Here is a 26,446-nt window from a genome sequence, read left to right as displayed (position 1 = left end):
GCAGCAGCAGAAGGACACATAAAATGATAATAACCTGAGTTATTATCAATGTAGGTTTCCTGCTGCGAAGCAGTGGGGCGACGCTCCTTCGCCCTAGTGGAGGAGCCGCCACTGCATGCTGGTAGGTGGTGTCATGTAGCTCCACAATGACTCCATACTGCTTTAGAAGTGACAGAGTGGAGCCATATAAAAGCACCACCCCCGTGCTGACACTGTGCTTGTATGTATCACCTCATGTGCCCACTGACAGGGGAAAGAGATAGGAGGTACAAGGGCACGGAGGAAACTGCCTCTTGCGTATCAACCAGAAGGAGCATCCTGAAAGTAAGTAACTTGTTCTTCAGATGGATACTTCTTACTAATGATTCCTAACCTTTAGAATATATACTATAGCTGGTTTTCCCAAAGGTGGAAAGCCTAGGAAGTAGACTCAGACTAAAACATTCTGTAGAACTGAGCAGTCAAAGTGATATTCCTGCGGACCTAACTGACAAGGCAGTAGTACTGTATTAACATTTGCACCAACAAAGCCTGGCAGATGTTAAGAAAATTTACCCCTCCGCCCCCCCATTGCCAACGCCATTGCAGTGGCCTTAGCCCTGGTTGAATGGGCCTCATGGGGCTGCTTTTTGGCCAGTCCACAGCAGATTTTGATGCAGATGATGGATGGCAGGAAGGCTTCAGAATACCGATTTGTTGCTGGCCCTCTGCTGGAGACCAGAGTTCTCTAAGCTCCATCTCTCCCAAATGCCCTTACCAACCCGGCATTTATGCTTCTGTCACCCCAATGAACTCTGGGTGGGGAAGGAAGAATGAACATCGGCCACCATATCAAACTCTGTAACCTGTCCCTCGAGATCCGAGATGAAACCCAGCGAGTGCAGAATGCCCGTCGTAGTCTGGAGGCGACTGCGGTGAGCCGGCCTACAACACCCAGTTGTTGAGATTGCGGAAGACTGGCACCCCTGATCTCCGCAGATGAGCTGCAACCACCACCATCACCTTGGTAAACACCGAGGGGCGCTGGTAATCTCAAGGGGGAGAGCAGCAAACTGAAAGTGCTTGAGGCCGACAGTGAACTGCAAGTAACGGCTGTGGGTAGGCAGGACAGGAATGTGGAAGAATGCGTCCTCCAAGTCCAACACTACCTTCCAGACTCTCGAGTTCAGGGCAGACAGGACTTGAGCAAGCATGAGCATTTTGAATTTCTTCTTCTTCAGGAAGAAATTTAGAGGGCGCAGGTCTAGGATAGGATAAAGGCCTCCCTCCTTTAAGTGCACAAATATGTAGTGGAAATAACAACCATGACTACTTCTGATGCCACCACCCTCTCTATGGCTTCCTTGACCAAGAGAGCCGCCATGTCCTGGCAGAGCACAGAGATGTGATCCTCCATCAGCCTGTCCCAAGTGGGTGGCATGGGTGGAGGGATAGGCACTAAAGGGAGGGTGTAGCTCTTTTGGACAATCTGGGTAACCCAGTGTTCGGATGTTATCGACCTCTAGTGGTGCAGGTGATGGCGTATCCTACCACCCACTAGACACCTATTATGGCCGGAGAGCAAATTAAAGAGGCTTGGAGGTTGTAACTGCCAGAGGGGGGTGGACTGGCCTGACCTCTGGCAACCTGACCCACAAGGTTTGTGGGTACCGTGTCCTTGACCACGCAGGGGCTGGAAAGCTTGCATGGCTTGGTGGCTGGGCGGGTAAGGATGCAGCAAAAAGTCCCTTCTGTGGCCACGAAAGGAGCAAAAGGCAGACTGAAGTTGGTGACGGGCCATACAAGGCCCAAGGACCTGGTCGTAGCACTGCTAACCTTTTAGTGCTCCAGCGCTGAACCCGCCTTATCTCCGAAGAGACAGGAGCTTTCGTAGGGCATGTCCATAAGTGAGGCGTGAACATCCCCAGAAAAGCCAGTGGTTCTCAACCAGGCGTGATGCTGATGGGCCACCGTCAAGGAAACCACTCTGCCTAGCAAGTTGGTAGTATCTACCCCACAACGTATGGTTAACTTAGCCGCGTCTCTCCTATCAACCATGGCCTGATAGAGTGGCCCAAGCCTCCTCCAGATACAGAGGCAGCACCGGCGCAACAGAGTATCAGAGTGAATAGGAGTATCGGCCCCACAGGCATGCAGGTGTCACTGACCACACTTCTAGGCTGGCGGAAGAAAGCATCTTCATCCCCAAGGTACCCAGCCTCTTGGATTTCCTGTCTGGTTTAGTGGCAGAGAATGTGCCAAGATTTATTTTGGAAATAGAGGCTTGGACCACCACGCTCTCAGGGATGGGGGCTGGGTGAGGAAATTAGGGTCCCCTGGTGCGGGGCGATGGTGGAAAGCAATTCTCCTATTCACAGGATCCCCTGTGCAGGCCTCGGCCCAGGCCCCAAGCAGGACACCCGTAAGGGCCTCATTAAACGGAAAAAGCGGTTCACGTGGGGTCACTCCCGGCTGACACACCTCCCTCAAGACGTTTCTCTTGCCAGTGATAATGAGCAGCGAAAGGGCCAGGACCTCGGCCGCCCTTCTTACCACCATTGCAAATGAAGCTCCCTCCTCTGTAGCCTTGGTAAGAGCACAGACCAAGCCAGTATCTGGAGAGGTATAGAGACCATTGGCATCCACCAGAACCCAGTGTCTTCGGTGATATATCCGGGCTGGTATTCATCAGAGTTCCGTGGCCGCTCCTATTTATCCCCCAGTCCTAGCCTATAGTGCTAGGGTGCAGGTTTCAACGTGGAAGGAATGCCTCCTATCGGTGCCGGAGTCAGTGTTGAACGACGCCCATCTGGCTCTGTCAGAGTCGGGATGAAAATGGGGATGGTGCTGCCCGTGGGCGTTGGCAGAGCTGGGGACATCAGCAGTGGCGACGGGGAAGGTCTAGGTGGCTTGACTGGTGACAGTAAAGATCTGTTCATGGCTACAAGGGGCCTGACTGGTGCTAGGAGTGAACCTTCCACCTGAAGAGCAGTAGGGGCCCCTCCCAAACCGGTGGCTACCGAGGGCACACCAGTGGGGATGGACCGCCCAAATAGAAGGTGCATGGCTTCATAAAACTCACAGAGCTGGGCAGAGGTCGCTCCAGATACAGGAAACTCAGGAGGCACAGACACAGCTCATGCATAGACTAAACTGCAGAGCCAGGCCTAGAATGCAGACATTCCCTCGTCTCGTCGGATGAATTTGATGGATAGGGAGAAGTCGAAGACCTTTTCGACTTCTTGATTTTTGCATTTGTGGGATTTACCCAAATGGCCAGATGACTTCGAGAATGACGAGGAGCACTTAGAACGACTTCACGACCGATCCCGGGACCTTCCTCTTGACTGGAAACGAGACAGTTGTGACATTGTTTGTCAGGCAGTTTGGACCTTGAGGGACCACTCCCATAAGGTCTCGGGGTGCAAGGCGCTCAAAAGACATAGGCTTTGGGGTTATGGTCACACTTTAGACACCAGAGGCAGATGAGGTGTGGGTTTGTCACCACCATTTGCAAATGACAAGCGCCACAGGGCTTAAACCAGCCTTCCTCGCAGATATCCTTTCTACACCAGGAGACAATGTGACAAAAAGTGAACAAATGGCTGTTAAAAAGTGACTGGAGGGTAGCTCTTCTCCGGATCTGCGCTGAGTGGCGTGGAAAGAAAAGAACAGACGCCAGTGCGCTTTGGTGCCACCAATATAGGTACCGCTCACATCACTTCTGGCACGGAAGACGCCAACAACACCATTTGGAGTAGGACAACACCACCTACTGGCGCGCAGGTGTACTGCTCATAAAAGAATTCTGGATCCAGTCTGATGCCTGAGAATACTTCGAAGGTAAGGAATTTGTTCCCATCATGCCCACTCATACTTTTACTTTCATGTACATTCCCTACTAATTCTTATGAACATAACATTTACTCAATTTGGCAATTCTCCACAATAGAGTTTTGGCAGGCTGCCGTTCTATATTTTGGGGAATTGTCTAACTGAAGTAAATCCCATGCAAGAATGAACAGGTGTCTTGGATCCTGTAGGAAATAATGTTCTCATGATATTCTCAGGGATCAGTGGCCTTTTTGGGCAGCATCCTAGAATGAGGCCAGTACCCCATTCTCTACCACTAGTCAACAGTGGAACATCTTAAGAGAGAGCAGAGGTAACACTGGCACACATTACAGAGGATGTTATGTTATGGTGAATCTTGGGGGGAGCCTGTGACCTAGGTAAGACATCATCTAAACGATGTACAGATCTGTTTGGGATACTTGTCTGGGGAGGCCTTGTTGAATACATAGAATATGACATTTGAGAACAGTTGGCATCTAGAACTGAAGAGCTCAGGAGCATTCCAGAACTTTTGGTAGAACATCATGTGTTCTATGAGCATTGTTCATTCTGTTACTTGAAGAGCTACTTTTGAATATTGGTGATAAGTGGAAGATTACAGGTTCTGAGGCTCGTTCACTGGAGCAGAGTATTCGGGAACATTGTGCTACACTACAGGACCTAAAGCAGGCCGCAGCATCTCCTCCACATATGGAGCCTGATCAATGGTGTTTGGAGTCTGATAAAAGGCCCCGGAATTCTTAAGCACCGCAACCTAAAAGACAACAGGATAAAGTAACTGTTATGTCCTCTGTTACACTTAGGAATTTCCTAGGAGTGCCACGGTATCGGATGCAGAATTCCCCCTTTACCCTGCCCTGGTCTCCTTGACTTACCAATACTGGGGACATCGCTACTTTTGGGCACGTTAGGAATTATTGGGTATTACAAGCTCTTCTCTGAGGGTACACTTAAAAATGAGAAATTGCCTGGGGAATTAAATGGGGTACTTGAAAAACTCTTTGGGTACACTTAAAAATTAGAAATTGTCAAGAGATTACAAAGGGGACTCGGAATGAGTCTCTTAGCTTATAGGCTCATTCTATTTCCCAAATTGTGGGCCTATTCCACTGAGAATGCAAAAGGATTGAGAAGAAATGCAGCAGTGAGCAGCTTAGGCAATAGTGTTGTGGAACCCTTCCTGATCACATGTGAGGTTGCCCATCAGCTGCTTGACATATGTCACTGATGACACATCCCTCACAAATGCCACCAATGTCACCTTAGCGGAGGTGGAGTGTACCAAGATACTGAATGGAAGTTGGGCTCTATACAGATTGCAGCAATGGGTATCATATCTTATTATCCACCTGGCGTGGCATGGGGGGGATCTACAGGCTGAAACATAAGTGGTGCTTGATGAGCAGAATGTGGTAAGTCTCTTCAGATGATGAGACCTAAGGGCATGGAACAAATGTTGAAACAACAATCTCTTTGTTTACATGAAATTCCAACAGTACCTATGGTGACAAGGAAGGGTCTGCACTACCCTGTCGCTGCAGAACGGAAAACCCTTGAGGCGAAAAGATCTTGTAGCTCGCTTGTGTGCTTGGTCAAAGTTCTTGACAATAAAAACACTGTCTTCCATGAAAGCGGCATGATGTCACAGAATCATTTGGCTTAAATGGGTTATGCATCAACCTGGCCAGGACCAGGGTTCCATCCCAAGAGTGCATGGGATGTCACACCAGATGAAACAAGGTCATTCAAGCCAGTCAAATACAGCTTGACTGCTTCAGTAGCCCCAGAGAGGCTCCAGTACCTGCAATGGTCACCCTGCACTCCAAATTCTGCCAAGTAGTACAAACAAGACACCACAATGTCCACTGAGCTGTTGACTGGGTTGATGTTTTTCACTAGTGTCAGTGACAGAACCTCAGACATTTGTTCTTATACTGGGTTCTGGTGGAAAACGTCTTGTCAGCAACCAGGACCCAGTAAGTTCTTTGAAGGTGAAGAGAGACAAAAAATGTTTAAAAGGCATCTCCTCTGGAATTATGTGTTCAAACTGAACGATGGAAGAGAGGGGTGCGTCATGCTCCTGCTGTCAATGGATAGGGGTATGTCCTCTTGCGAGTATAATGCAGTCTCTCAGACGTTGCAGCAAATCAGGGGGAAAGACTTGACTAGGAAAGGGACACATGGATGACTGAGTGCCCGTGCGCTCATTTATCCTAATCTTCACTTAGTATCGGAGGGGCTGGAGGAAAGGACTCCACAAAAAAATAAGGGTTTCTCTTAAGGATTCAAACCTCTTTGATGTACAAGAAGAAAACTCTCTGCACTTTCTATTCAGTGAAGTTACAAAGCTATTTGTGAGTGGAGGACAACAAACCTTGATAATCTGAGCTATGTTCATTTGATTTCTATAGATTACAAAAGTCATAGCTATCAGGTGCTGTAGAAACAAGCATTTGCAATGCAATCGGTCTCGCCTTTGGGACCTTATATGCATTTAGCTATGCAGCACATTAGCCTAGGTGCTGAAACATCTACTGTTCTTTAAAATGGAGGGAAAGTAAGCACCAATCTGGGTGAGACGTGAGGTATGGGAACACATGGAGAGAAATATTGCCTTTCAGCGGGAAATGGTATAGTCCAAAGCTCTGTTTTTAATATAAAATCAGGGCCTTCAGTGGTCGTATCACTGAAAATACAAGATTTGAAAAAAATATAATTGTCTACGGGTGTTCGTGGAAGACAATTTCTATGGACTGGAATCTTGAGAATGCTAAAGTGATTCTGGTACTTTACTGACCTCTGCTGGTCGTTTTCTATCCAGAAAGTTAAATAGAGGCAGTTGCCAGAAAAAAAAAAAAAAGTCCTTCAGCAGAAAGCAATTCTGGTATTTTACAGACATCTGCTGGTCGTTTTCTATCAAGTCAGTTAAATAGGGGCAGTTGAACAGAAAAAAAGTCACTAAGCGGAAGCAGTCATGTCCTAGGGTGATCTCCAGAGCCCACAAAGTACATACACATATAAGTATATACTAAAGTATATACAAGAGGTCTCTAATGCTCGACCTAAAAAGCTACGATTGGGGTGCAGTAGGCCACTGCTGATGGCTTTGTCTCTGCGACGCATGGATGTACGTTTCATGTGTCGCTTGTTTTAGAATGGCTGAAAAATAAAAAGCTTGCTCCTTTATTCAGAAACGCATGACAGAAAGCAGCGCATTCTCAGTTTACGTCGTGAGTACTACTGTTTAACACTCCATGCAGAGGACCTTCTAAAATACCCAGGCATACTCTCTCATATGCAACACATGTGACGTAGTACATACTATGTAACCTATCAGTCTTTTAACACGTTTCTAAGCTCCGTGACTGTTTCTAGATCCCAGTTTCCATTTTCTTTGTAAGTCCTCTACCTCTGCAAATAACCACTTTGTTCTGTTTGATAAATGGGTGACGTTTATCAGCGATACGCATGACAAGAAATCATAGACCAAATATCAACTGCCGGCATATTACATCCCGGATCTGAGTGTTACAACAACAATATTCACCAACCTAATAAAAAAGGCATAACCATCAAAGGCAGCAGGGTCAAACTGAATTCCTGTTGATGTAATAAAAGCTGATCTTAAATCTGGGGCAGAACTTTTATACAGACTGTTTTCATATTATGCTGCAATCAGGACAAATTCCGACATCCTGGAGAGGTGCTTTAGTTCATCTAATTTACAAAAAAAGGACCGAAGGATGATCTGAAAAAGTATCATCTTATTGTCCTCCTGGATTTGGAGGGAAAACGTTTTTCAACTTTCTTACTATCTTGTCTGCAAGACTGGGCATTTGACAACAAACTTATTTCTATCAACCACACGAGATTTAGATCAGGTTGCTGTACAAGTGACAATATGACTGTATTCAAGCATGGTGAACATAAGGTTAAAAAGACATTTAGCACTGTATTTATATTTCAGTGATCACTCACAGGCCTTTGATAAAGTGAACTGGACCAAACTATGGGGCAAACTAACGAACTGGGGCATTAACCAAACGCTACTGCATTTCTTTAAGGCTCTGCATGACAACACATGATGCAAGCTTCCTGAGGGAGTGTTATTGTCCGGACTGCGTAACGCTAATGGCTTAAAACGGGTGTGTTTTGGCACCCCTGCTATTCTCTTTATATATTTCTGATCTATTCATGTTCTTCAATGACCAGAATGGCCTTGAACCCAAATTGGGCATTCAGCTTATTAGCTTTCTTGCTTAAGCTGATGATATTTTACTTTTTACGTAACTACTGAAGCACTACAATCTCAATTGACGAGGCTTTGTGAGTTCAACAAACTGAACAACTTACAGGTCAACTGTGACAAGACCAAAGGTATTTGTTTTGAGAGTGGTCGAATATCTTTAAGACTGATGCTCAGCAATAAACTCCTAGAAGAAGTAGCCTCTTACAACTAACGTGGCATAATAATGGATAAATAAAACTCACCTAGAGATACCACCTAATCAATAAGTGGATAAAAGCACAATTAATTACTCAGTCACTGAAGAAATAATTTCAAACATATGGAGGTCAGGCCATCTCTCCATCTGTCATTGCGCTTAACAGCTTGTTAACTCCAAATCTGTTGTACTCCTTCATTATCTTTAATGATAAAACTGTTAGCTGAGCTGGATAAACTTTATATCAATAAGGTTAAGGAATTATTTGGTCTTTGGTCTTTAACTCCTCATTGTAAAATTTGGTTGGAGTTTACCGCAACTTCAGAGACTGGTTTTAAAATCTGCGTGCGACTGCACAAACGCCAATGAAGATTCGCTGAAATATTTCATATACAATGAGCCATCACGCGACTCTTCTTCATGCCTGAACATTACAGCGATTTCTAAGGCTATATTTCAGAGCAATCTATCCTCTCTACCGCAGTTATCAAGAATGGCACAGTTGGCCCAGAACGATCTCGTATTGAAAGGTTTGAAGGTCAACTCACAGCAGACTGATTTGACCTACATACAGTTACAGAAGTTTGCAGACCTTAACTTAGACACTGATTCGGATACATCTCAGAGTTATTTATTGCCAACTCTAAATCCAGAGGGCAAACTTAAGAATCTGAGATTTCGACTCTTGTACATACCAATAGCTCAATTTGAATGAAGTTGGAACAAGAAATGTCATCAACTAAGACTGTGCTGCTTTTGTGGCTACAATGACGAATCTCTGGCACATGTAATTTGCTTATGTCCAACGCTTCTGTCCTTCAGGAAAAAATAATACCCAAGGTTTGATCTCATTGAAGCAAAGTGCAGAAGACTGAAAGATACAATTAAATATTGCTTCTCCTCGAAAGACTATCAATTCATCAGGAAGCTAGTAACATTTCTGGACTTAGTCTAGCACTATTTAGGATAGTTGTTTACATTTTTTTGGTAACTGCACTAGCAGAGTTGATGCAGCTTAAATGATGTTCTTCTTTTATATGACACATTAAGATATAATGAGAAAAAAATTGAATAAGCACTTTGCACATGTTTTAGAAAAAGACAATGATTATATCAACGGCCTAAAACCCACCCTGGTAGCATTACAGGCTGATACACCCAGAAAAGGCAGGAGACCAGAGCCTGTCCTGTTGTATGCGGATGACGCAGTATTGATAGCGCACACATATGGCACTGCAGGTCCTAATAGATGGGTTTGTCTTATAAATGGGCTGGACCGGTCTCCTAATTTCACAAAATCTTATATCATGGAATTAGGGAGTCGAGTGACCAGACCTTAGACCTACAAGGCAAGACCACACAGTTTATCCAAGGTCCCGGCTTTTTCATAACTTGGAATCCTATTCAATGCCAAATTACATTGGAAACACATGCAGGAGGAGAAACTATTGGACATGAAGATATCAATGGGAGCTATTGAAAATTACACCCACAGATTAGGCACATGGTCACCGGGGGTGATTTTAAAGTTATACCAGTCTTTTTGCATTTCTAAGGCTCTGTATGGTAGCGAGATTAGGGGGCACATGGTGGTTAACAAACTACAGACTGTGCAAAATAAATATTTAAGACAGATTTTGAAAGTCCCCCAGGGTACCCACTCGTATTTCGTACACGAAGAATTAGGTATTAAGTACATAACTGATCTTGTGGCTGTCAAGCCTTTGTTATGCTGGGTGATGATAGCTTTTAACCTAGGACTGTCTCTCACTTGACCAAGCATTCAAAAGCCCATTGTTAAGTTATATCAAGGAGACCCTCAAGGCCCTAGGAAGAGCAGACATTTTCCTAAGTCACAATTGAGTGAAGCCTCAGGACAAGAGCTCAGTAAACCTATGGTAAGAGGGCATGTATGTTTTAGTTAAATCTGTACGGGGCATGGATACTTATTTATTTTAACTAGTGCCTATGACAGATTTTTAATTACCCGTTTAAGACTAAATCTGCTCCACCTTTATTGGCATCCCCAGCTGGCTATGTTTTACATGTAGTAGAAATAGGTCCCTGTGGCTGCGACAATAAGTCTCCACAGGATACCCTACATAAAACAAGTTAATTACCTGTACACTGTGGTTCTCCAGCATTTTTATCTTTCATAGATTCACATGCTTGAATCTTCCCTGACGTCATGGTGGGAGTCTCACGGTAATAAAAAATATAGCAGTATAAAAGAAAAAACTGCATGAAAAACCAATACAAATGCAGCATACTTTGGTAACCCATCACCATTATTATATGGTCCAAAAGTCAGCCAATGAGACGCCAGTCCTGAGATCACAATTCCCAGCAGAGCCACCATACCTCAGATTTCCAGCACCAGTGTGAGGCAAGAATAGTATCATGAGGCAAAAGTGGTCTACCCTACAAATGGGGAGGTAAAAGATATCAATACTGGAGAACCACAGTGTACAGGTAAAGTAACTTGTTTTTTCTCCAGCATTGAATCTTTCATAGATTCACATGCTTGAATCAGAATAGAAAGCAGTATTGTATCCATGAAAAGCGTTTTAAGGTTAAGACCTCTTTTTCCTTATAGTCCAGATACAGCGTTTTCAAAGACTACAAGATCTTCTAGCTTACATAGTGGACTGTGTGTTTCAGAATTTCTATAATAAAAAAGACTACATATATACATATGAGAAAAACGCAAACATATCATGTATTACTTCCCAAACAAAAGCAATCTTTTAAAATAGAAAATACCTTCAATATCTGTCTGGAAGACCGGTCTCGATTTTTGTATGGGACTAGAGGCCCCCATCTATGTGGCACGGGGCTGCCCCCGTAAACATTATAAAATATGGAAGCGCTGGGCGGACTACAGGGGACTGGAATTAGAGCCCATATTAGAGGAATAATTGGATGGGTGGTGGACCATCTCCCTCCAGCTTTAAAGGGGCATGGCACACTGGAGTACCAGGCGCAGCCGGGTCTGGGGGTTATGGGTCATGGAGAGAACAGAATAGTAGTCGTGTATAGATCAGCTGCTTTGCCTAGATGGGCAGTGAGATGGGTGGGGGAGTGGGGTGGTGTAATGGTTTTTTTAAGGGAGGGGACTGCCTTGGTACTGCATGTCTCTTTTGTAGTCTTTATACGATATTTCATGAGGAAAATGTCAAAGCTGGTATGTTGTATCTTGCTATGGTTGAAGTCTCTGGGCCACAGAGCTTCGCTGAATGTGTCTTTGACGAATAAAATTTGTTTACAAAAAAAAAATAGAAAATACCTTAAAGAAACAGTTGGCGCAGCACAGCCTGTCCCACCGCTGAATCTCCTTTCCATGTTGTGTCCAGACAGTAGTGCCTGGTGAATGTATGGACATTTGACCACGTTGCCGCTCTGCAAATGTCTGGGAGTGATAATTCCGCAAATAATGCGGCAGAGGTAGCCATCTTTCTTATCTAATGTGCTCTAACTTTTGCAGTTAGAGGCCTTCCAGCTTTGTCATGACAGAATGCAATTGCTAAGGATATCCACCTAGAAATACCATTTCTGGATAATGCCAAACCCTTCCTGGGAGTGGCGAAAGCTATTAACAATTGATTTGATTTTCTGAAAGATTTCGTTCTGTCAATATAAAATCTTAAGCATCTTCTTACATCCAACGTGTGAAGAGACCTTTCTAGCATAAATGTTGGATTTTTAAAATATGTAGGTAGTATGATAGGTTTGTTCAGATGGAATGACGTCGGAACTTTCGGAATGAATCTTGGATTTGTTCTCAGTATTACTTTGTCCTTCTTGAACTGCATAAAAGGTTCAGATATGGAAAAAGCTTGAATCTCACTGACCCTTCTGGCTGATGTCGGAGCCAGGAGTAGAGCCACCTTCCATGATACAAATTTCAGATCAGCTTTATGAATGGGTTCAAAAGGAGGCTTCATCATCTGTGCAAGGACGGTGTTAAGTTGCCAAGGTACTGACGGACATTTAACTGGAGGGAACACCCTGAAGAGACCCTTCATTAACTCCTTTATTACCCTATGAGACCTAAGAGAAGGTTGGCTAGGCTTTCTGCGATATCTTGAAATTGCCGCAAGATGCACCTTCAAAGATGAATCTGATAATCCTGCTTTCGCTAAATACAGTAGATACGGAAGAATTTGTTCTGGAGTTGAAAGCAAAGGGTGTAGAAAGTGATCCAAACTCCACTGGCAAAACCTTTTCCACTTTGCCGCATATGTCTTATTAGTGGAAATTGCTCTGGAGTGAGTCAAAATATCCCGACATTCTTGAGGAATATTCAGGGATTGGAATTCGTGGTCATGAGGTTCCAAGCTGATAAATTTAGTGAGCCTAATTGGGGATGTACCACTTGCCCTCTGTTCATCGATATCCGATCGTGCACCAGTGGAAACTGCATTCGATGCGAAACGGGCATTCGTAGAAGCTCCGTGAACCAGAAATGTCTTGGCCATGCCGGCGCAATTAGTATCAAGTGGCACGGTTCCAAATTCATTTTCCTCAACACCTTCGGAATCAGAGCGAATGGAGGCAACGCGTACGCAAACTTTCCCATCCATCGAAGATGAAAGGCATTCCTCCATGATCCTCTTTGAGGGAATCTGCTCGCAATCTGTTTGCATTTCTTGTTGTTTCGAGTGGCAAACAGATCCAATCCTGGAGTGCCCCATAGTTGGAATATCAGAAGAAGCCGATGCTGATCCAGTTCCCACTTGTGTAATGAGCTTGTTGATCTGCTTAGAGAATCTGCACACATGTTGTGGATTTCTGGGACATGTTGAACTTGTAGAGTGATATTGTGCTTCAGAAGCCAGTGCCATATTTCTCGCACTTGTGCTGACAAGGTTTTAGACCTTGTTCCCCCTTGCTTTAGAAGATAAAACATAGTTGTTGGTTTGTCCGTTCTGACCAGGACTGGGGAATCGTGAATTCTGGGAAGAAACGCCTGGAGACCTAAGAACACTACTTTTAGTTCTAACATTGATGTGCATCTTCGATTCTTGCCCGTTCGAATGACTTTGTATTTCTAGGTCTTGCAAATGTGCACCCAATCCCTGCAAGGATGCGTCCGTTATCATTACGTAACTGGGAGATTGAGGTTCGAAGACTAGGCCTTCTGAGAAATGTTTTCTTATCCCCCACCATGTCAATGCTTTCTTTATTAGTGGAGTGATAAGGACCAGATCCGCAAAAGGCCCTTGAGCTTGAACCCATTGAAGGTCGAGAAGTTCCTGAAGTGGCCCATGTGAAGCCGGCAATTTGGGACTAACAGAATGCAGGATGAAAGCATTCCCAGCATGGACTTAAACATCCTACTGAAACTGACTCTCTTTTTCGCATCTGAGAACTCCGCTTTAAAAGTTTCTGGATGCGTTCTTCCGACGGATACGCCTTCGCTTCTCTTGTGTTCAACACTGCCCCTAACTGTAGAGTTTGGGACGGAATCAGAGAGGATTTTTGCACATTTATCTTTAGACCCAAGGACGCGAAGAGATTCCTGCAAGTTTTTAACGAGTCCTGAGTGTCTTGAAACATCGGACCTTTGATCAGCCAGTCGTCCAGATACGGATAGACTTGGTGACCTTGTTGTCTCAAACGTGCTGCCACTGGCCCCATGCACTTCGTGAACACTCTTGGTGCGGAACGGAGACCAAAGGGCAATACTTTGAATTGATAGCAGCCCCCCGCCACCTTGAACCTGAGATACTGTCTGTGTTTGACGTGTATTGGAACATGGAAGTATGCATCTAATAAATCTAAAGATGTCATATAGTTTCCTCTGTTCAGCTTCAGCAGACTTTCTTGCAGGGATAACATTCTGAAAAGCTGCTTTCTGATGTACTTGTTTAAACCTCTTAGATCCATTACCTGCCTCCACTTGGTACTTTGCTTTTTCCTTATTATGAAAAAATGCGAGTAGAATCCTTTCCCTCGATGTTCCTCTATTGCTCCTTTCATAAGGAGATCCAAAATCTTTCTTTAGAACGGATAGATGTTGATGTTTTCTGGGAATGGGAGGTCGGATTGGTGGTTTTTGAATGAATTCTAGGGTGTGACCCTGATGTATTATGTTCAACACCCATCTGTCTGATGTTATAGACAAACATTGCTGGTAAAACTGAGAGAGGTAGTGGTTTAGATGAGGTTTGATGGTTGACGAGGTGGTTGACGCTCTGAGAATGTCACTGTCTCCTACCTTTGTTCTGAGATTTTCCTCTGGCTGATGTCTTCCTTCTGTTTGTCTGTTGCTGGTAAGGTGTATTGGAAGATCGAAACTGCTGTTGGTTGGAAATTTTTCGATACCCTTGTTGTTGGTAGGGCTGGTACCTATAAGATTGAAATGACAGCCTTTGTTGGTAATGGCCTCTTGTTCCTCTGCCTCGAAAGGACTGAAACCTTTGTTGTTGAAGAGTCGCTAAAGCACGTGCTGTGTCTGTATTGGTTTTAATCCCCTGAAGGGCATCATCCACGTGCTTGACAAAGAGATTTTCTCCATCGAATGGCATATCAATAATCTTGGCTTGGATTTCAGGCCGGAACGAGGCGGCCTTAAGCCAGCCCTGTCTGCGAAGGGCGACAGCCCCTGCCATCTGTCTAAAAGCCACCGCAGAAATGTCCATGGCTATGTCGATCATTTCAGATACTGCCCTAGTTCAATCCAGAAGAATTTGCGTGGCCTCTTCCTTCTTATCCTCAGGTAGATGAGATAATAAAGGCGCTAAATCAGACCACATTTGTCTGTCATACCTGCTAACTATGGCCAATGCATTTGAGGCTTTGATGGACGCGGCTGCCATCACAGCAAAACGTTTTCCTGCGCCATCTAGTTTTCTCCCGTCTTTGTCTGGTAGAGCAAAACATGCAGCTGCCGGGTTCCTAGAGCGCCTCTGCTTGCATGACCACTGATTCCGCTGTGGGGTGACCTATCACACATGCTGGGGACGATTCTGGAGCTTTATATTTCCTTTCTATTCTCGGGACTGATGCCGAAATAGAAGCTGGACTTTTCATGATTTTTAAGCCTTCCTCCCATATATATTTCACTATAGTGATGGTCAGGATCGACTTTCTAACTGAATCTTTGTAGTCATATAAGAAACAGTCCGCCTGTTTCACCGGAAGAGGAAGATCAAACCTTTTTGAGGCTCTCTCCATTAGCTCTTAGAATCCTTCGATATCTTCGGGCGTAGAATTTGCCGGTGAGGCGAAGGAGATGACTGAGCAATTAAATAGATCCCACTCATCGCCCACAGGCTCATCCTGTGTCAACTCTCCTTCTTCTGGTAGTTCCTCTACATCGCTCACAATATAGTAATCTCTGATGGCTAAACTGGTGGAGGGTGCGTTTTCTGTGAGGCCTGCGGTGGTGCTGCCTTCTCAAGAGTGGGTGCACCTTGCATTTTGCTTGGGGTGTCAGGCAAAGGGGCATTAGCTTCTGGAAAGCGCCTATAGTAGTCTGTTATTATGTGCCTCAGATCCATGACCAATGAAAGTGGCACTGACATCGACTCTTCTCTGGCTATTGGAGGGTTGTCCTCCTCCTCCTCATAGTCATAAGTGTCTTGAAAAGATTCATATCTTCGTGAACCTGAAAGAGTACAGTCTTTAAAAGAGATTTCCTCCTGTACAAATTCGGATTTATCATGATACTCCTCCTCATCCGTGTCTTGACTTTTTATCTTAAGTTGAGAGGGACTGTGCGCAACTCCAAAGGAACCTTCCTCCTCTGATTCCTGCAATTTAAAAAGATGGGATGGAGGAAGCGGTGAAACTTTGCTCCAAGATGTCAATTCTGATTAAAACTTTTCTGCATCAGGAATAACCAAGGATCTTTTCCTTTCCGTCGACGAGCCCGTCAACGGTGGAAACCTCTTTATAGAAACAGTCATCAACGATATTTGCGAAATTGGTGACTTGAAAGCCATCGTCGACGGAACCGTCGTCGATGAGGTCATCGTGGATGTTGTCATCGATGGGGTCGTTGTCGTGCCTGCCGTTGACAAAGCTGTTGTCGACGTTAGAGTTGCCGTTGACGATGACATCTTCGTTGGCGTAACCATCGACGATACCGTCACTCTCATCAACGGAGTTGTTGTAGATGGGTCAGTCGACTGAGTTTTTCCTCCGTAGACTTCTTGTGAGGAGTGTGAGGCACTGAAGAAGAAGCCTTCTTAAAAACACCTTCAGGAGTTGTAGCTTCAGTCCATTGCACTTTGACTTCCTGACCTTCAGTTTTTTAGAGTCAGTTTTAGAAACAGAAGGCTCTAATTTTCTTTTTGGGGTGGAATGAGACTCTTCCTCCTCAGAACCAGATTCAGATTTTGATTTCTTTTTCTGAAGCCATAGAAGCAAACGTGCCTCTTTGTCCTTAAGAATTTTGTCAAAGAAAGTCCTGCAATGCTTACACTCCTTAGGGACATGTTTAGGATGTAAGCAATATAAGCAATATTTGTGGGGTTCCTCAGAGAAGAGTCTGGCCTTCCCACAAATCTACATGGTCTGAAAAGCCTCTTTTTAGAGCCTTCAGACATTTTGGCAAATTAAGAAAATCGCAATACCTCTATTCCAGAGAAAGAAAGTGATGAAAGCCAGGTCAAAAGTTCACCACAGAGAGAAAAACTGAGCAGAGCTCAGGGAGACTACTTCTCACAAGACGTGCGGTTAGAAATCTGAGGTATGGTGGCTTTGCTTTGGATTGTGATCTCAGGGCTGGTGTCTCTTTGGCTGACTTTTGGACCATATAATAATGGTGATGGGTTACCAAAGTATGAGGAATTTGTATTGGTTTGTCATGCAGTTTTTTCTTTTATACTGCTATATTTTTTATTACTGTGAGACTCCCACCATGACGACGGGGAAGATTCAAGCATGTGAATCTATGAAAGATTCAATGCTGGAGAATTTGTACTTTTATGCAAATATTTTACTTATCCCAGGTGATTGTTTCTTAAACCTTTTATAAAAGAACTGAGATTTAGGCACGCTCATGTAGCTCTATTGTATTTGCAACTCCTGCCTACTGTCCACACGCTTTTTGTTGTAAAAAACTTTCTTAGAGCTGTCCTAAGATCAAGGAATTCTAGAGGTGACTGATCGATATAAGGTCTTTTGCGATTTTGCACATACTGTGACATGTTGTTTAAAATAAATTTGTTACTGTTTTTGTATTCCTGTTTCTTTTATGGCTGTGATTACTGCTGAATAAAGATTATTATTATTATTATAAGAAAAAATATAGTAAAAAGCACCGTAAAAGCATGCTAAGAATGTAGAAGTAGCTGAAAAGTCATATAAAATGTGTCTAATAAAACTAACAAATGAATATTTGTAAATGGTTAATGAGAATGTATATGTGCTATAACTAAAATGCATTATTAGACTTTGTCTGAAATAAATATCAGTCATATGCTGCATTATTATGGCAAAATCAAAAGAAAATGTATTTCTAGATACTGTTCTTTTTCCTTACCATTGTAATGTAATAAGTGGCTAAAGATTATCTGCTGCAAAATAAATTTCATAAATAGTTGGAAAACTGAAACTTTCCATATGTGATCCTTATATGTACAGTCTGAAATTTCCCCAAATTATATTAGAATTTTAATTTATGAACATATGTTCCAAGTTTATGCTTTCTAATTGCAGTAATTGACTACACTTACTATTGAACATTTATGTTAGACATAATATGATATCGACTGCCTGACAAATGAATACATGAAGTTACAGGTGCTCATTTTTAGAGATACTTTGCATACCAATAACGTCATATTACTTTAAATTCCATTTAATTTCATGTTAAAGTCTAGGACTATGCCTTATCAAGATGTCTATGAGAAAGTGTTTTATCATAGCTCTTACTTATGCAGCATTCTTGCACTTTTCTCATGAGAACCTAGAGGATCTGTTACAAAATGTTAAAAGCTTAATACTCTTGTGTGAACTGCACTCTAGGGACTAGCACATGTGGAACTTCCGACAATGAATATCCTGTTGTGATTCAAGCCGTGTGCTCATGACGGATGCTCATTTCTCATATTCTATGTGGGAAAATCTCTGAATGTTGCCAGTTTTGCACCTTGTGAACGGAAGATCACTTCATGTATGTTGGACGATGATAGGGTGACACAGTGGGTGTCATCACAGGACTGATGAACTATATTACTACTTCCTGCTGAAGGGAGAGAAGAGCTTCTGTTTTGCTGGTCCAGGTTGCAGTCCTGTCCAGTTCTTTCTCACCTTGTCGACTGGTCTGCTTTTCCTGCTAGCAGAGCGGTGTCAGAGGAGATGCTTGTGGACTCTGACCAAACCCCATGCTTAAGCTGTGAGAACTTTGTAGGCCTTTTCCCCTGCTGCTGAATAGACAGGAACCCCTTGCCTCACGGACTTTCCTTGGACTACTTTGCCGAACAAGAACTTTGCAAATGCCTTGCAGAGCTTTTCTTTAACCTGTCCTTCTAGACTAGGCCCATGAAAGCTTTCTTTAATTAACTTTAAGAACTTTTGCCCTCTAGGCTCTGTTCAATGTGTAGTTGATGCTACACCTGTAACTTACTAATATGAGAATTTCATTGATTAATGACTTACTTATTGCTATTATCCATTGATTTCAAACTCTTTAAATGTCTGAGTCTTTTGATTCTTTTTCCCTACCGGGACTGTGCTTGGGTATACACATTACCAATGCATAATAGAAAGAACTGTAGATTTTTCACCGAACACTAGGTTCTGGTGCTGCTGTTATGTATCGCAACAGCAAAGTTATTAGTCTCTGTGACTCTAACCTGTTGGAACTTCTTCAGGAAATTAGGACTTCCAGTTGCGATCCTGGAGAAAAAAGGGCCTACTAAATGCTGGATCATAGTGTACTGGTATAAATTATTGTAGTGGGTTATAGAATTTACAAAGGATTTTAGCTACTATAATAGGTTTTAGAATTGATACTGGATTTTATATATTCTTATGACTGTAATCAATATTGTATTATATCTATACAATAAATATTTCAATTCCAATTTTACTGCAAGAGTTTCCAGATCCAGTCTGACACCATGGAAGATTCCTGGGGTGAGGAATTTGCAATTAGAGGCATCCATCATCACTCGACATTCTTCACAAATGTGATCTATATTTTTCTTCATTGTTGGGGAGTTCCAAACAGGGCCTTTCATTTTGAATGGGGGAATATTTCCTGTATGAAGAAGAGGCAACATTCATCTTAGATTAGACGGGAAAATTCTTAGATTCGCTCCACTGAGAAGGATGTAGAGGATTCATTAACTTGCATCACCATGGCTGTCAAATATTGTATTGCGTTTTCCCTAAGAGAATCTGCTGCCTGCACCTTAGAAAGCAGCCTCACATATATGTGCTTGTCTGGAATCATCATAGCACTTTGAAGAAAAACGTATTTTCTTATAAAACAAATAAAAATAAAAGCAAAGAACAAATAGGTTAAGGACATACACTGAAGTCCACTACAGGGAAAATACATTTGTTTTTAAATATTAGAAAAAGAAAACCGACACTCTTAGTCACAACCCTTCACATATTGTATTATTTACTTGATCTACAATAAGAGCCTGGTGTCCAAGAATTCTGCTTTGATGACAGACATAGCTAACCTACTACCTTACAGAACACTAAGCCAGGTGAGGGAGTAGGAGTAAAGAAAGAGGGTCTGGCCTGATACTGATATTTAATATTGGTGTGGCCTATAGAATGGCTAGGCTAATGATGTCAACTTGGTTGGGAAAAGGCAGCTAGAGTCAGGTCCAACTATTAAAACATCACATTTGTTTTTGAAGCAACTTTGTGCAAGTGTTGTGTACGGAAGGTTTACTTGTTTCAGCTTTGTTTGTTTCCTTGCAACGCCTTGTTATTTTATCTTCATGAAATTGATTGTTGGTTTGTGGGCTGCATTTATCTAAATAGTCGGTTTATGTTTCCAATTTATTTCTAGATTATGTTGTTACTATTTTTAAATATTTTGGTGAATTGGCCACTCGGTTTTAGTGATATTAATGTCCTCTTCGGTTTTACATCAGTGTCTCTCTTCCGTGCTGGCACTTCAGTAATATCTTCAAGCACTTCTTTTACCATTTGTTGCTTGGAGCTTCATCTTTTTTCATCTAAATGTGCATGCAATATGGCTTAACAGTGGAAAATCTGGTCAACAAAATATTATATTCACAATCCGTAGTGGTTCAGTAATCGTACGTTACCTGTATGTGTTTTGGATAGTGCTGGGGACGTTGGGGTGCAAAGTTATGGAGAGTATGTAGCCTTATGGCTAGAGCAGTCGACCTCGAAGCTGGGGAACTGGGCTTGAGTCTTGGCAACGACGCCCAACATGCTGTGATTCTGGGCAAATCACTTAACCTCCCCGTGCCTAACAAAAATGAATGTGACCATCTGTAACGAAACTGGTGATCATGTAAAGTGCTCTGATACCCGATCTCTCAGATCTAGTTTGTGATATATAAAACTCTTAAAAAATAGGAATACCTAGAGCTGAGAAGGAGAAAACCGATTTATATATTATTTTCTATGACGTTGCACCTTCTGACATACTTTTCAGTCCTTCCTTACTAGGAAGGAAAGGTAGTTATGACGTTGGTTTTGTGAGCATAAATGCAGGGTCTTAGGGCAATTTGTGGGAATATAAGTGACTGAATGACTGGGTTGGCAAGGTTACACAAAAATCATTTGTTAGCCCCATTATAAAGTTTTACAGAGACAGAAATACTGAACTTCTCCTCCATTGGACCAGATGCTGAGTAATAAGCTGGACAGAAAGTAGAGGATAAAGAACTCACTTTGTGGCATATGGGGAAGGTGCAGAAGAGCCATGACACCACAGTCTCCTGATGACTGGAGCATCTAAGGATTGTGTTAAAAAAGTACAAGGACTAAGATCACAACAACACTCAATCTCTCATCTACTTATTGCTGAATTAGTCTGCTGGACCATCTGCAGGGATATTCAGTCCCAAGTGGAACTCCTATCCCGGTCTTGCTTAGTAAAGTGTCACACTTCCATGAAACTCTCTAAACCGTAATTAAGCGCTCTCCTCTGGCAGTCTGTAACTATGTAGAGGAATGTGCATTTCCCTGAACCTCTGCTTATTCCAGAGTTGCCTTTATCATTAGGTCCCTGCAGAATGGGAATTGAATATTTGACTTTCGAAATGAGAGGGCTTCTGAGCTAGATGTTACACTGAGTACGAACAACAGTAGGTGCATCATACAAGCTTCTGAACACAACCTAGACCTCTTCAACAAATTCTTCCCCTCCATCAAACAGGAGGTAACTAAAAATAAGACAGCCCCCTTGCCTGACCACTCCAAATCTTCTCTTGACCAGCCCCAGATTTTATCCGCCTACAGTGCAGCCACCACAGACTGCCCTCCCCACCTCCCTCCACCACACCTACCGGACCACACAATGCCATTGTAACCACTACACCAGACAATTCAGAGACATCCACCCATGCTACCCCCCTCAACACATGCACTCCTCACATTTCCAATACGATCTTAAAGAGACACATGGACATTAATGTATCCACGACATCAGCCACTCAAGAAAAGCTTGAATTTAAACCAAAATCCAAACCCAAATCCCCATCCATTCCTACCTCTTCCCCTCTTAGCCGTCACATCAATGAGACTCATGGAAAACACACTCCTCAGTACACCATACCCCAAACCCCATCATCCGGTAACTATGCCGTGATTGAGTCTAGACTGGGGAAAATACGCAGGTACTACAACAACTAAAATCTGACCTACAGAAGCTAACAAGCATCACTACTAAACTAACCCACAACATGAGGCCATCAGATACACTTGCAAGTAATAGTCCGATCCGATCCTTCATGACAAATGCCTACACCATATGGACCATCCATTAAAATCGATCAACTCCCGAACATCCCAGCGCACTAGTTGTCGATCCGCTCCCTTACACAACGCACCCTCGAGACCGGCCAGGACCAAGACCTCCCTCTCTGACAATGACATCCAAGACATTCTCCATACATACAAGAATGCACACCTTGACCTGTCACATAGCCTCAATCCCATCTCAACAATTATTTCAAATCCACACAGCGAACAGATACCAAACACCAGAGATATAAACAAGTCCAACCTCAAACTAGTACCCATCACAGAGAAAACCACATTGAACACCAAACCCCGCCTGAAATGCATACTCCTAAATTGCAGTTCGGCCTGGAAACACGCAGCTGACATTGCAGACCTTATCCTTGCCCATGACCTTGACCTACTCCTTCTGATGGAAACTTGGTTAAAGAACGATTCTGCACTAATCCTGGACATCCTAATCCCCCCTGGCTATGACATTGTAAGAGCCGATAGACCAGAAAGATCGAGGGAGGCATAGCCTGCATTCACCGCATCAACCTAGTGGTAACTCAATCACAATCTATCGACCTTGACATGTGCGAATACCTAGGTATAAACATTGCGAGCAACAACTGTCCCCTATGTAAATTACACTTGGTCTACCACCCTCCGGGCAACAATATTGCATTCACCGAACAAATCATGGAAATGATCTCTTCCAACATGGGGCAACACTGCCCCCAAATCATCCTCGGTGACTCCAATCTTCACTAGAATGACCATCATGACCCCAAAGTTAACAGCCTAAAAACCTTCCTAACTGACCTCAAACTTGTCCAATTCTGCGATAGCCCAACGCACATACTGGGTGCAACATTGGATCTGGTAATTGCAAGGCCAAACTCCATCATACTTAAATCGATCATACCTTGTGACTGGACGGACCACCACAGCATCTCCTTCCTCATCACTGAACCAACGAAGACACATAAACTCCAACTTAAGAAACTCAAACATTGGAAAAGAAATACTCGCGACATTAACCACAATGCCCTAACATCCCTCACCAACAATTTTCTATCACCACCAGCGGACCTCACAGATGTACATGAACTCACAACCCACTACAACAACTCGATGACTAACATTCTCGACACAGTGGCGGCCCTTCAACTTAAAAGGCCCTCCTCTAAAGACTCCAAACCATGGTACAATGGGAGCCTAAATGATCAACGCCGCAACCTAAGACTAGCGGAAAGGACCTGGAGAGCCGCACTGTCCCTAGAGCACCTTAAACAACTAAGATCATGGAGGAGGAATTACAACAAACACATCAGAATCTCCAAAGCTAATTTCTTCATAGATCAACTAAACAATTGTTGGAATCGACCAAGAAAACTATTCGAAATCATTAAACTTCAATCCGCTCAACATCACACCGACTACTCTGTAGGCCCCAACCCGCAACCCAACTGCAACACTTTTGCCACCCACTTCTTAGAAAAATCCAAAATGATAGAAAAAGAGCTCCTTGCAGCAAATGAACAACTCTCATTGTCGCCCCCACCTATCCCCATCGGGCCACAATCGGCACAAACACCTATACAGCATGATCTTACCCTCAAAAACAATACATCCTGGAACACTTTTAAAATCTTTGACGAAAATGACATCCTCAAGTTAATGACAACACTCAAACCGTAAACCCACTTCTGCGATATCAAAACTGCTCTTATACCCATCTGGACAAAGATAGTGAATGCATCTCTATCGCAAGGAACCCTTTCAAGCTGCTTGAAAGAAGGAGAGGTAACCCCTATTCTTAAAAAAACCATTGCTGACCACACAATAAATACCGTCCAATATCCACTATTAATACACTAGCAAAACTACTGGAGAAGTGCGTCCACTCCCAACTATGCAACCATATAGCCCAATGCCACCTTATTGACCAGTTCCAATCAGGCTTCAGGCAGAATCACAGCACGGAAACGGCCATGACCCACATCGTTGATGACACACTCAGTATACTAGATCAAAACAAATCCTGCCTCCTAATCCTCCTAGACCTATCAGCCTTCGATAAGGTCAAACACATCAGTCTCCTAGACCTACTTGAACACAGAATGGGTTTATCAGGAGCTGTCCTGAAGTGGTTTGCCTCCTTCTTAGACAACCGAATTCAAAGAATCATGATTAACCAATCGCTATCCTCAAACACACTGGTCACCCTGGGAATCCCTCAAGGTTCTTTCCGGCTTCTCTCCTACCCTCTTCAATCCATTCATGGAACCCTTAACTGAAATTCTGAAACTCTCCAATAGCCAATACCACATGTACGCGGATGATACCAAACTATACCTAAAAATATCATCGCCGGATGACATCTGCCTACTCAACACAACTTTACAAAAAAAAACACATCTGGCTAACAAAAAACCACCTCTAACTCAATGACCTCAAAACTGACTTTCTCCTAATCTCCCCACCACAAGGACAAGGTGACATAGTAAATTGGATGAAACACCTAATAGCCCTCAAATGCAAACCACACATTATCGATTCCACAAGATAACTGGGAATAATACTGGACAAGAATCTCAACATGAGGGAACACATCAGCACAGCCACCAGAGGAGCCAACTTTCATATGAGCATTCTCAGAAAACTAAAACCCTTCCTCAACGACAACGACCTAAAAATAGCTGTTCATTCATTAGTTCTACCCAGAATAGACTATGGGAATACAACCTTATGTGGCCTGCTGAGATCCAATCTGGCTCCTTTAAGAGCCTCACTCAAAGCAGCTGCAAGACTCATCACTGGATCCAGAAAGAACAACCACATCACCCCGGATCTAAAGGAACTGAATTGGCTCCCTTATGAGGCAAGAGCACAGCTAAAAATTGCATGTTTGATGTACAAAGCCCTGCACCTCAATACACCAAAGTATCTAGCCAGTAAACTCGAATTATCAGGCAATAGCAGAACTCTGAGAAGCACCAACACCCTGCTATTGAAACCACAAACATTAAAGAAAAAGAAAACCTACACACGCACCTTCTCTGGCCTAGCACAGAGGATATGGAACGCCCTGCCCCAAGCAATCAGAATGAAACCCTCCACCACCTCCTTCAAAAAAGAAGTCAAACTACTTCTAATGAATAAAACTCTCTCCTGATCCCAGCCCTGAGGCAAGTTGATACCAACCAGAAGCTCCTCATCTACCAAGATATGTGATGATCTCTAAATGAGAATGACTAACACAATCCTGACCTTCAACAAGAACTTACAACATACATGATCGCATCTTAGATACTCATTTATATGTGACTAGCGCTCAACTTTTCTTTTGATGTAACTTATATAAAGCGCTCTGATACCCTCATCGGGTCTAGTCCGCGCTGTATGAAACTTTATAAATAAAAACTAAATAAATAAAATAATGTTCAACAGTAAAAGTGTGGTTGCCATGATCACTCTAATGCATATCTAATGCACAATCTACATTAGTGACAGCAGAATACTGAACATTAAAGGTCCCATCATCTGGACTGTCGCCGTCAAGACACCAGTGTCATTCCTGGAATTTAGCAAGTGGCAGTCTCCTTCAATGCTAAATATAAAGAGAACAAATGTGCATGTGGATATGGGTAGAGGGACAACAAATACCCTGTGTCACACATTTATGAAAACAATGGACATACATTTCTTTGTAGGAGGGAAATGTGCTGAGAACACTTACTTTAAAGTCAGCTTGGCATTACAGCCGGAGCAGGAGAAGCAGTTGACACACCAGGCTTTATTCAGAGCAGAGACCACTATGAAAAAAAAAACGTCTTTCAGAACCATTCAGCTCGAAGGGGCTATGGAGCACTGAAATAAACTAGATCAATGAAAGAGGACCAACTAAAAACAAAGACACAGAACATTTATCAGCCAGTGTAAAAACAGTGATTCACTTTCAGATTAAAAGAGGATAACAGGAAAGAGTAATTCAATCTGGCGATGAGTCAGTGACTCGAGAAAAGACACCCTGCAAGCAATTTAAAAGATAAAGCTCCAATGACGAAAACGCAAAATCACATTCCACATTCTTAGGAAAATGCAGCGCCAACAGGTCAACAAAGGTTGTTTTAGTGATTCACAGGTTAAAAAATAAGCTGTGTAGATGATGCTAAAGTGGGCGCAAACTGTATCTGAGTTTGTTATAGTACTAGCAGCAATTTATAATCAAGCTTAAATTGTGCTCATGCGTCTTTACTTGCATT

At 43.1% G+C, this 26,446-nt stretch overlaps 1 protein-coding gene across 2 annotated transcripts in view; it reads right to left on the bottom strand.

Moving 5' to 3' along the window:
• The window catches only part of LIMS2 (LIM zinc finger domain containing 2), a 229,914-nt gene that overhangs the window by 12,927 nt on the left and 190,541 nt on the right, over positions 1 to 26,446 (bottom strand). For both annotated transcript variants that reach the window (XM_085634662.1, XM_085634660.1), the window contains exon 9: positions 25,921 to 25,996. In XM_085634662.1, the coding sequence (XP_085490788.1) occupies positions 25,921 to 25,996 (76 nt within the window). The remainder of the gene's footprint in view (positions 1 to 25,920; positions 25,997 to 26,446) is intronic.

Source organism: Triturus cristatus, chromosome 11, assembly GCF_964204655.1.
Source record: "Triturus cristatus chromosome 11, aTriCri1.1, whole genome shotgun sequence".
NCBI lineage: Eukaryota > Metazoa > Chordata > Amphibia > Caudata > Salamandridae > Triturus > Triturus cristatus.
This window is presented reverse-complemented; position numbering and strand designations above follow the sequence as displayed.